Raw genomic sequence first — 12,873 nt, 5'->3', positions numbered from 1 at the left:
ACAGGTGATAGTAAAGGTACCCCTACTTCAACAAGGACGGGGTTACTATTCCACAATGTTTGTGGTACCGAAACCGGACGGTTCGGTGAGACCCATTTTAAATTTGAAATCCTTGAACACATATATAAAAAAATTCAAGTTCAAGATGGAATCGCTCAGGGCGGTTATTGCAAGCCTGGACGAGGGGTATTACATGGTATCACTGGACATCAAGGATGCTTACCTGCATGTCCCCATTTACCATCCTCACCAGGAGTACCTCAGATTTGTGGTACAGGATTGTCATTACCAATTCCAGACGTTGCCGTTCGGTCTATCCACGGCTCCGAGGGTCTTTACCAAGGTAATGGCCGAAATGATGATACTCCTTCGAAAGAAGGGAGTTTTAATTATCCCGTACTTGGACGATCTCCTGATAAAGGCGAGGTCCAGAGAGAAGTTGTTGGTCGGGGTAGCACTATCTCGGGAGGTGCTACAACAGCACGGCTGGATTCTAAACATTCCAAAGTCACAGCTGGTCCCTACGACACGTCTACTGTTCCTGGGGATGGTTCTGGACACAGAACAGAAAAAAGTGTTTCTCCCGGAGGAGAAGGCCAAGGAGCTGTCATCTCTAGTCAGAGGCCTCCTAAAACCAAAACAGGTGTCGGTTCATCACTGCACGCGGATCCTGGGAAAGATGGTAGCTTCCTACGAAGCAATTCCATTCGGCAGGTTTCATGCAAGAACCTTTCAGTGGGACCTGTTGGACAAGTGGTCCGGGTCGCATCTTCAGATGCATCGGCTGATAACCCTGTCTCCAAGGACAAGGGTGTCTCTGCTGTGGTGGCTGCAGAGTGCTCATCTTCAAGAGGGCCGCAGATTCGGCATACAGGACTGGGTCCTGGTGACCACGGATGCCAGCCTTCGAGGCTGGGGGGCAGTCACACAGGGAAGAAACTTCCAAGGACTATGGTCAAGTCAGGAGACTTCCCTGCACATAAATATTCTGGAACTGAGGGCCATTTACAATGCCCTAAGTCAGGCAAAAACCCTGCTTCAAAACCAGCCGGTACTGATCCAGTCAGACAACATCACGGCGGTCGCCCATGTAAACCGACAGGGCGGCACGAGAAGCAGGACGGCAATGGCAGAAGCCACAAGGATTCTACGATGGGCGGAAAATCACGTGTTAGCACTGTCAGCAGTGTTCATTCCGGGAGTGGACAACTGGGAAGCAGACTTCCTCAGCAGGCACGACCTCCACCCGGGAGAGTGGGGACTTCATCCAGAAGTCTTTCAAATGATTGTAAACCGTTGGGAAAGGCCACAGGTGGACATGATGGCGTCCCGCCTCAACAAAAAGCTAGAAAAGTACTGCGCCAGGTCAAGGGACCCGCAGGCGATAGCTGTGGACGCTCTAGTGACACCGTGGGTGTACCGGTCGGTTTATGTGTTCCCTCCTCTTCCTCTCATACCAAAGGTACTGAGGATAATAAGGAGAAGAGGAGTAAGAACTATACTCATTGTTCCGGATTGGCCAAGAAGAGCTTGGTACCCGGAACTTCAAGAAATGATCTCAGAGGACCCATGGCCTCTACCGCTCAGACAAGACCTGCTGCAGCAGGGGCCCTGTCTGTTCCAAGACTTACCGCGGCTGCGTTTGACGGCATGGCGGTTGAACACCGGATCCTGAAGGAAAAGGGCATTCCGGAGGAAGTCATTCCTACGCTGATTAAAGCTAGAAAAGAAGTAACCGCAAACCATTATCACCGCATATGGCGAAAATATGTTGCGTGGTGTGAGGCCAGGAAGGCCCCAACGGAGGAATTTCAGCTGGGCCGTTTCCTGCACTTCCTACAGTCAGGGGTGACTATGGGCCTTAAATTGGGTTCCATTAAGGTCCAGATTTCGGCTCTATCGATTTTCTTCCAGAGAGAACTGGCTTCACTACCGGAAGTTCAGACTTTTGCTAAGGGAGTGCTGCATATTCAGCCTCCTTTTGTGCCTCCAGTGGCACCTTGGGATCTCAACGTGGTGTTGGATTTCCTAAAGTCTCATTGGTTTGAGCCACTGAAAACCGTGGATTTGAAATATCTCACGTGGAAAGTGGTCATGTTGTTGGCCTTAGCTTCGGCCAGGCGTGTATCAGAATTGGCGGCTTTGTCATGTAAAAGCCCTTATCTGATTTTCCATATGGATAGGGCAGAATTGAGGACTCGTCCCCAGTTTCTCCCCAAAGTGGTATCAGCGTTTCATCTGAACCAACCTATCGTGGTGCCTGCGGCTACAAATGACTTGGAGGCTTCCAAGTTGTTGGACGTAGTCAGGGCCCTGAAAATCTATGTTTCCAGGACAGCTGGAGTCAGAAAGACTGACTCGCTCTTTATCCTGTATGCGCCCAACAAGTTGGGTGCACCTGCTTCAAAGCAGACTATTGCTCGCTGGATCTGTAGTACGATTCAGCTTGCACATTCTGCGGCTGGACTGCCGCATCCTAAATCTGTGAAAGCCCATTCCACAAGGAAGATGGGCTCTTCTTGGGTGGCTGCCCGAGGGGTCTCGGCTCTTCAACTTTGCCGAGCAGCTACTTGGTCGGGGTCAAACACGTTTGCTAAATTCTACAAGTTTGACACCCTGGCTGAGGAGGACCTAGAGTTTGCCCATTCGGTGCTGCAGAGTCATCCGCACTCTCCCGCCCGTTTTGGAGCTTTGGTATAATCATCATGGTCCTTACGGAGTCCCCAGCATCCACTTAGGACGTTAGAGAAAATAAGAATTTACTCACCGGTAATTCTATTTCTCGTAGTCCGTAGTGGATGCTGGGCGCCCCTCCCAAGTGCGGATTGTCTGCAATACTTGTATATATACTTGCTTAACTAAAGGGTTATTGTTGAGCCATCTGTTGAGAGGCTCAGTTGTTATCATACTGTTAACTGGGTATTGTATCACGAGTTATACGGTGTGATTGGTGTGGCTGGTATGAGTCTTACCCGGGATTCAAAATCCTTCCTTATTGTGTCAGCTCTTCCGGGCACAGTATCCTAACTGAAGTCTGGAGGAGGGTCATAGTGGGAGGAGCCAGTGCACACCAGTAGTCTAAAGCTTTCTTTATAGTTGTGCCCAGTCTCCTGCGGAGCCGCTATTCCCCATGGTCCTTACGGAGTCCCCAGCATCCACTACGGACTACGAGAAATAGAATTACCGGTGAGTAAATTCTTATTTGCTGTGTGCATTTAGATGTAAGGTAACATGGAGCAGGAGCTTGCTTATACAGTTACACAGAAATTATGACATAGACATTGATAATGTAATAGATGTTCTATTATTGACCAGTGTAGTGGCGTGAAAATTAATTTTAAACTTGATCTTGTGTGTTTGTCTGCAAATACTAAGGGCAATTTGTTAGACCTGGAAAAACAATGTAATCCGCCACTGATCAATGGTGGGTTCTTGCTGAAAACCACAGTATTTACTAAAAGTAGTTTTCACCTTTTTAACAGAACCAGCCGTCTAGTTTTCAAACCCTGATCCTGCCGCACAAATGCCTTTTATTGCAGCACGGATTCTTGGGTTTTTGTTTTCTTTTCTCCTTCTTTTAAAGAAGTATTTAAAAAAAAAAAAAAAAAAAATGTGTGGACACACCTCCAAAATTGAAACCAGCATTAAGCCTTAAAGCATAGTGTGGTAGTGGAATAATCTGGGGCGTGAAGTGTAGGGTCCCTCTGAATATTCCGTTACAGCACTAGGATTTACCTGCCAGTGCAGGTGCCACTGTAACAGGAAGAGACTCATAGCGTGGATTCTCTCTGCCATATTGTCAGTCAGTTCTATCCCTGTTAGCATGAGGCTGTGTTCTATATGTGGAAATTCTGGTAATTTTGCAATCCAGTCCCTTAGAAAATTCCTCTCTATGACATAAGTAGTACTCCTCTTTGCTCTTTCCGTGGACCGTGCATTCAGCGTTTCTCCAGCAGGGTCCACAGGTTATCCACAGGATAACATTGGGATATGAGGTAGAGACAGCGGATTGGCACCAAACAATCAAAGCTTTCGGCCTCCCAGCATGCAACGGCCCCGTCCCTATATCCCCGCCTCCTGGCTCAGGCAAAGCAGTTTTTTGTTTGGTGTGGCAGGAGCTGGACCATGGTCAATGGGCTGCTGGTTTTTAGCAGCCATAAGCTTTTCTTTATTTTATTAGTCTTACTATGTTTTTTGAGCGATCTTTCTAAAAAGCGTATATGTACCTTGGCAATGCGTACCCACGTGTACAGTGCTGTTTCGGCGGTATTCTGTGTATGATGTACCAGCAAGTCCAGCAGACGTTACCAGGCTGTGGCCGGATCACAGGGAGAAGGTAAGGCATCGGTTCCGCTGTGTAGGGGAAACGCGAGACACAGCTGCACTGTTTTGGGATGGAGACCACCGAGCAGTCGCTGACGCGACTGCCACCTCAGGTGCACCAGTGCTAGGCCTCAGGGATCACAGGCTCCAGGGGGGTAGTATGAGGCTGCGATCCCTAGGGTTGATGTCAGCAGTTCCCTTGGTCGCGCCCCCCCCCCCCCCGGTTCATGACCAGTTTCTTCCGAGTTTCCTGCCATGAACCGAGTTCCCACTTCCATCTGAGACGCTGTCTATCAAAAAGGACCCAGGCGCAGCGTAGGTGGCTGTGTGGCTGGTATGTCAGTGTTCACTTGGGTGTCTGTGTTCACTGTAGGTTCATGAGACTATTGTGTACACTAATAGCATTTGGATCCACTCAGCGTTCACTAACGTATTGATCGATCGTGGAAGCGGGATGAAGTCTCCCTGTATCCCACTTTCCTGATCCGGGTGATATAGCACTAAGTCTCTATCTACCTTTGAGTACAAATAGTTGGATAACTGCCTGATGCATATGAGTATGTAAACTATTACTGCTATTTCTTTCGCTGTGCGACTGAATACGTTTAAACTCCTATATAAGGTAATGCAGTAAAATGTTTCTCCTACATACCTGAAATGTATCTGTAGTTGATTATGTGCTTATATTGCGTATTATACTAATGTATAACCTGTGACTGATTGCTAGTGTGATTGCTGACTTTACTAATAATTCTGTCAGTCTTCTGTGTATTCCGATCCTTGTTGCTGGTGCAAAGCAGGGAGGGATCGGATTGTATGTCACTTTAACAAAATGTAAAGTGATTGCAGTCACAAATTGTGTAGTAACACTGTACAGGTGTGTAATTTATTTATTATGTCTAAGAGAGGCAAGGGTGAGGAGGATACACTCTCCACAGCAGCACCAACACTCATTTCATGTTTGTCTTGTAAAGCTGGGTTAACCTCTCAGGATCTGGTTCAAAATAGATTATGTGCAAATTGTTTTAGCTTTCACCAAAGCCTCTTAAATAATCTGAGGCAGGCACAGGTTCAAGTTGAACCCCCATGGGCTACTTTTGCACATAAATTATCCAGTATAGCTGAATGGATAATGCCAGCTCCTATACCAGGGATAGGTTACACTTTTAACCCTTACATGCAACATTCCACCTGGGGTTTATCACATCCAGCACAGGAACTGGCAGCCTCTTTCAGCAGGCTAAAAGGCCGGTGGTAAGTAAATCACATAGACATGAAACAACATCTTCTCAGTCTACACATGTTTTAGATGAGGACTCGTCTGAGGATGAGGATTCATCGCACTCCGGGTCTGCATACAGTGATGAGGAGGAAGGCCTCAGCTCAGTGGACATACTTGAGCTAATTAGTGCTATGAAAGCCATTCTATCATTAGAGGAGGCAGCAGAGCCTTTATTAAAATCTAGGGCACCTGTGTTTAAACGTCCAAAAACAGTTAGGACTGAGTTTTCTGGGTCAGATCAGCTGACTTAAATTATGCAAAAGGCCTGGGTTACGCCAAGTAAGAAGTTTAGGATTCCTTTGAAATGGAATTTGCATTATCCTTTTCCGGCTGGGGACTGTTTAAAAAGGGAGATGGCTCCCAAAGTAGATATGCATGTCATTCGATTGGTCCGAAAATCTACATTACCTTTGCCTTCAACATCATTAAATGGTGTCACGGATAGGGAAATAAATGGTTTTTCTAAAACCATTTTCTCTTTGTCTGGGGCAATCCCATATTGCACATATCAAATAGGTGGCTATTTTTATAGAAGAAGCAGCTTTGGATATGGGTACAATTGCCTCTCGGGCATAAGCCTCAGCAGTAGCAGCTCGCAGAGTAGTTTGGCTACGTATATGGAAAGCTGACTCCGAATCCAAGAAGGTTCTTGCCTTTTAGTAGAGATATTCTTTTTGGTAAAAAATTAAACCGTATTTTGGAGTCAGACGCAGATTCCAAGAAAGTAAAGTTTCCTTCCATACACAAATTCAAGCCTAAATTTCCAGCTTTTTGGCCCTTTCGGACGCAAGGAAAAGCAAAAGGAAAGGGTTATGGCAAACGGTCTCAATCTGACAAGTCTGGTAAGACTAAAAAGCATTGGGCTACCAGAGGACCGGCTTCCAAATTAGAAGATAAGCCATCAGCCTGATGGTGCCGGCCTCCACCTGGGTTACCCCAGGGTGGGAGGCCGACTTCTTCAGTTTGCACAGTTCTAGCAGCAATCTACCACAGATGCCTGGGTGCAAGAAGCAGTATCTCACGGTTATGCGTTTGCTTTCAAGAAACACCCTTCTCAAAGTTTTTTTGTACCAGCCTGTCTTCAGTGGAAACGAAGGCCAGGGCTTCGCAAGAGGCAGTTCAGAAGTTGCTTCAGTCAGGAGTGATAATTCCAGTTCCTCCTCCGCAACGAGGACAAGGTTTTTATTCCAACCTGTTTCTAGTTCAGAAGCCAAGTGGGTCGTTCTGGCCCATACTCAATCTCAAAGTGCTGAACAAATACATTTGGGTGCCTCGGTTTCATATGGAGACTTCACGTTCCATTATTCTAGCCATGGAGCCGGAGGATTTTATGGTATCCCTGGATATCCAGGATGCTTACCTACATGTTGCTATAGCAATGTCCCATCAGTGCTATCTCTGGTTTGCTACCCTCAAGCATCATTTTCAGTTTCAGGCCCTACCATTTGGACTGGCCACAGCTCCCAGAGTATTCACCAAAATTATGGTGGTAATGGCATCTTATCTTCGTCAGCAGGGGATAAGGATTTTTCCATACCTCAATGACTTATTAATCCTGGCACAGTCTCAGGAATTGCTTCAGTGTCATCTGCAACAGACAATAGCTTGTTTACAGAGACACGGTTGGCTCATAAATTGGGCAGTCGTCCCACGACGGAAGACTTATTTATTTGGGGGATGTGTTGGAGTCTACCTCTGAACAAAATATCCAAAATTCAGTCAAGGATTCAGGAGCTGCTACACAGTCAAAGGGTATCCATTCATGCCGCAATGCGTGTGATAGGGTTGATGGTGTCGATATTCGACATGGTTGAGTATGCTCCGTCCCATTCGAGGACTTTGCAACGTCTGATCCTTTCCAAATAGAATGGTTTTCATCAGGCAATAAAGACGCAGACTCTCGTCCTTCCTCTGGAAGTAAGGAGGCCGTTAGCCTGGTGGCTACAGACATCCCATCTGGACAAATGGAGACCCTTTTGGATATCAGATTGGGAAATTCTAACAACGGATGCCAGTCTTCAGGGTGTCAGTAAAAAGTTGCTTCCAGGGGCAGTGGACCAAGGAAGAAAGTTGCCTGCCAGTAAATATATTGGAACTTTGGGCCATATATATGGCACTTATTCAGGTAAAGGACATCCTTCAGGGGAAACCAGTCCAAATCCGCTCGGACAATGCAACGGCAGTAGCGTACCTCAGCCATCAGGAGAAACTCTCGGCCAGAATGCTGTGAAGGAGGTAAGTCACACGTTAAAGTTGGCAGATCTTCATCATCCAGCCTTGTCCGCAGTGTTCATTCTGGGAGTCCTAAACTGGGTAGCGGATTTTCTCAGTCGACACGCCATTCATGCAAGCGAATGGGCTTTACACCCAGAGGTCTTCCAAATTCTGGTAGACAAATGGGGGTTACCAGAGATAGATCTGATGGCGTCACGTCAGAACAACAAAGTTCTTGCATACGGGTCAAGAACAAAGGATCCCAAAGCGATCTTTGTGAATGCCCTGTCAGTGAGATGGGAATTTTGTCTGGCCTATGTGTTTCCACCAATCGCCCTGTTACCCAGGGTAATGCGAAAGGTAAAACAAGGAAAGGGCGCCGTGATACTAATATCTCCGGTTTGGCCCAGAAGTCATTGGTACACAGATCTGCAGAGGATGTCGATGGAGGTTCCATTCCTACTCCCTCAACGTCCAGATGTACTGTCTCCGGGTCCTTGCTATCACATGCACCTGGATCGACTGTCTTTGACGGCGTGGCTCTTGAGACTTCCATCCTGAAAGCAAAAGGATTCTCACAACAGGTAATTCAAACAATGCTCAGAGCAAAGAAACCTTCCTCAGCTCGCATTTATAACCGAATATGGCAAGCCTATATTCACTGGTGCAGTGACCGGAAATTTGACCCTAGGTCTTTCAGAGTTTCCAGAGTCTTAGCATTCCTTCAGGCAGGAATGGACAAAGGTCTACCGGTGGCTTCCTTCAGAGTACAAGTGTCAGCACTGATTGTATGGTTCCAAAAGAAAATTGCTAACCTACAGGATGTGCGCACTTTTTTCCATGGAATGCTGCACATTCAACCTCCTTTTGTACCTACTACAGTGCCTTGGGACTTAAGACTTAAGTTTAGTCCTCAAGGCCCTTCAAGTTGCCCCATTTGAACCACTAAAACAATGGATCTTATGGTTGACAGCTAAAGTTCTCTTTCTACTGGTTATTGCTTCAGCTAGAAGAGTTTCAGATTTAGGGGCTTTATGTCGCCCTCCACCAATCAGGAGTGTCCCCACCACTAAATTGCTTTGAGACATCCCAATGTTATCCTGTGGATAACCTGTGGACCCTGCCGGAGAAATAATCGTTATGGTAGAATTAATGTTGATAATGCTATTTCTCCTAAGTCCACAGGATCCTCAGGGATCCTACCCTTACGCACCTGATTTGAGGATCCTTTCACTCACTAACCTCTTCCTTCTTGTACGGAAGGGTGTACATGTGTGTTCTTCTCGCCTGAATAGGGCTCTCTATGATGCTTCTGCCTTGAGCTTTGGAATAACAACTGATTTGCCTTAGCCAGAAGGCGGGGATATAGGGACGGGCCCGTTGCATGCTAGGAGGCCGAATGCTTTGACCGTTTGGTGCCAATCCACTGTCGCTACCTAATATACCAATGTTGTCCTGTGGACTTAGGAGAAATAGCGTTATTAACGGTAAGTCTACCATAACGATTATTTAGTACACTCATAAGATATGCTCACTTATTTCTTAACCATTGCTACCTGCATCCCACATAGACCTGGTAGACTGTCTCCACTGAAGTGTTGTTTCTTTTCCTTTATCAGGAAACTTGCAGAGTTCACCTAGTGGTGCACTCAGAGCACCTTCTCCTGCCTCTTTTGGTCCCACTCAGTCTCCTTCATCCCTTGGGATTACTATGGTTCCAACTTCAAACTTTGCTAGCCCTCATGGTGAGTATATGATACAGAAATAAATTATTTATTAACAGCTTCTTATGTAGCGCAGCATATTCTGTTGCGCTTTACAAGTGTTCCAACAGTAACAGAACAAAACTGTGTAAAAACAGACAGACAGAGGTAGGAAGGACCTATGAAATCTTTATTTCATAGTAAAATCATTCACTTGGAATTATTGTTTTGATCTTTATTGTTTTATTTTCAGACCACTTTAAAATAACTCCTAGAATGCTAAAAGCTAACATGCTATTTTCTTTTCAAAGTGTAATATATCCATGTGAAAGTTACCTTTACATTAGTTTTAAGGCTAAAGGGACATTAGCAGAAACCAAAATGTTTACAGTGCTATGTATCATTTGCAAACTAGAGTTGCCATCTCCTGTATATAATATTATTGTCATTTAAACAGACAGAACATTTGCCATGTTCACCGTGTGCTAACACCAGAAATGAAGCCAATAGAGTAAACGTGTATAGTGGACGGTTTTGTTTTTTTTCTGCATTTTTTGTTTTATGCATTTGTAGAATACAATTTGAATTTGTCTCATTTGGCATTTGCCATAGTGTCAGTCTAAAACGTGATAGAGCCAACTGTTAAAAAAAACAAGTAGCTGTAAAGATGTATTGTAAAAATGGCTTATGTGATTTATTGTTAGATTTTAGCTTCCACTTAATACCACACTGGTACTTTTAAGTCATTTAAAAATAATTCACCTCACATCTTAAAAATTAAAATAAACCATCTGTTTGAATCCCAAAGTATGGTGGAAATGTTTAGTTTTTAATTTGTATGCTGCTTCTCTCACCTCCATCTCCTCCTATATAAAATAGCTTGCATTAAATATGGTGTTTTTATATATTGTATTGCATTTTAAATACAAGATGTCTTGCCCAAGAAATCGCTTTATTCTCTTTATAAAAAAAATACCAAGATAAGACATTACTTACATTTTTATCAGGAAAATCTGCCTGGAACTTGCTAATGTGGCACACTTGTTGGAGCTATGACAGTGTGATTGTGCTGATGCACTTTCTTCTCCAGGAACAAGTTCTTGGAAAGTAGAAAACAAATCGGTCATTCAAAACTCAGTGTGTTTGATAGGATATGCTACCACTGTCTTACTCCTTGAACGGAAAGATAATAAATGTTAAAAAAAACTGCTTTGGCTGGTAGCAATTGCAGACCTCAAACATATACATAGTTAGTGGTCCCCAAACTGGGTGCCCTCGGGAAATTGCAGGGCTGCCCTGGGTTGGTGGTGCAGGACCAATTAAAATTATTTATGGTCAACGTAATAGGCAAATACAGTTTTTGTGGCATCCCTTCATGAAATATGTGGGCAAACAAGCAAATCCTGTCCCACATCACATAACTGAACCTAAGGATGACATAAACATCATTTACTTTAGTTAATGTTTTTCTGAATTTCACAATAAGAAGCTTTTAGCTTAGGGGCGCCATGAAAAAAATTCAGTTACTCTAGGTTGCTGTGGTTCAAAGAATTATGGTAATCACATTAGGTAATTCATAGTGATAGCTTCTAAGACTCTTAAATTACAGAATTCGGTTTCATTATGCCTAGCTCCAGGGAACCAGTTTGCTAGACACCAGTTTAAGCTGTCTATCTGTACAAATTTGTCTGCCACCTCTTTGGTCTACTCGGTTACCTTTGGTTTTTATACAGCTGGGTACACAGTTGACGATGTCATCCGATTCCGCGGATTGGACTGACATGTCGTGCACATAGGCCCTCATTCCGAGTTGATTGCTCGCTAGCTGCTTTTAGCAGCAGTGCAAACACTAAGCCGCCGCCCTCTGGGAGTGTATTTTAGCTTAGCAGAAGTGCGAACGAAAGGTTAGCAGAACTGCTCGTGAAATTTTTCATGCAGTTTCTGAGCAGCTCCAGACCTACTACTTCCTTGCGATCACTTCAGTCAGTTTAGTTCCTGCTTTGACGTCACAAACACGCCCTGCGTTCGGCCAGCCACTCCCCTGTTTCCCCAGGCACGCCTGCGTTTTCATCTGTCACGCCTGCGTTTTTTAGCACACTCTCTGAAAACAGTCAGTTACCACCCAGAAACACCCACTTCCTGTCAATCACTCACCGATCAGCAGTGCGACCTAAAAGCGTTGCTCGCCCTTGTGTAAAACTGCATAGTTTTGTGTGAAAGTACTTAGCGCGTGCGTACTGCGGCCCGTACGCATGCGCAGAAGTGCCGATTTTTAGCCTGATCGCTGCACTGCGAACAATGGCAGCTAGCGATCAACTCGGAATGAGGGCCATAGTCTGTGTACGGAATATCGTGGGGTCGTTCATCACGTCTTCTGATCTGCCTGCAGTGCAGGCATATCTGAATATATCTTTAATGATAACGTGCGCCTGGATGTGGCCACTGAACGATATAGCACACGATTGTGTGCTATATTATTCAGTATGTACGGCCGACCGGCCTATCATTTCGTCGTTCATGCCGTAGGCCACGGTTCGAGATTGTAGTGTGTACCCAGCTTAAAGCTAGCCAAAGACTGAACCAACTTTCATCCAACTGAAAAGTGACGACATACGCATCAGACCATCCAACTTCTCTCCAGCTGAAAAATTTTGTGAAGTCACATAAGTAGGCGGACACAGTCGGCCAACTTCTACTTATTAAAAATAAAGAGTAAATACATAAAAGGTCTAGCAACTAATCTTTCAAATTCTTGCTCCATATAAAAAATGGCAGTTGGGTGCAACAAGCTGATCTCGCAGCAGTGAGTATCATGCAAAATAATCAGCCACAACATCACATAGATATAATATGTACAAAGATAGGTGTGTGTGTATGTATATATATGTGTGTGTGTGTGTGTATATGTATGTATGTATATATATATATATATATATATATATATATATATATATATAATATTAAAAGATCTCTCTGAAACTGACAACCGTTGTTTGGTGATAAATTGGAAATTGTGCTAGCCAGCAAATATGCTGAAGTTCCTTTTCAGTTTTCTCAACCCAAGACTTTACACGTCTGGCATTGGGGGCATTGTAACTTTGAAAAAATTGCATCACTGTTGGGAAACATCTGGACCTTGAGATGCTCTTGATTTGCCTACAATATCCACACAGTCAGCGGCTTTCCTGCCCTTTACAGTAATTATATAATCAGCAGAATATCAAGATATTGTAGGCCAAACATCACAGACCCACCTCTCTTACCCAGGTAGAACCATGCATTCAGGATTATAGGCTTCTTTTGGCACCGTAATGTAAGATAGCTCATTTGACCTTATAACTTATTTCTATA

General features: G+C 44.7%; 1 protein-coding gene across 2 annotated transcripts in view; it reads left to right on the top strand.

Annotated features, from left to right (window-relative positions):
* MED14 (mediator complex subunit 14) overlaps positions 1-12,873 on the top strand; it is a 150,167-nt gene that overhangs the window by 114,833 nt on the left and 22,461 nt on the right. For both annotated transcript variants that reach the window (XM_063955591.1, XM_063955590.1), the window contains exon 24: positions 9,439-9,564. In XM_063955591.1, the coding sequence (XP_063811661.1) occupies positions 9,439-9,564 (126 nt within the window). The remainder of the gene's footprint in view (positions 1-9,438; positions 9,565-12,873) is intronic.

Source organism: Pseudophryne corroboree, chromosome 2 (assembly GCF_028390025.1).
Source record: "Pseudophryne corroboree isolate aPseCor3 chromosome 2, aPseCor3.hap2, whole genome shotgun sequence".
Classification (NCBI taxonomy): Eukaryota; Metazoa; Chordata; class Amphibia; order Anura; family Myobatrachidae; genus Pseudophryne; species Pseudophryne corroboree.
This window is presented reverse-complemented; position numbering and strand designations above follow the sequence as displayed.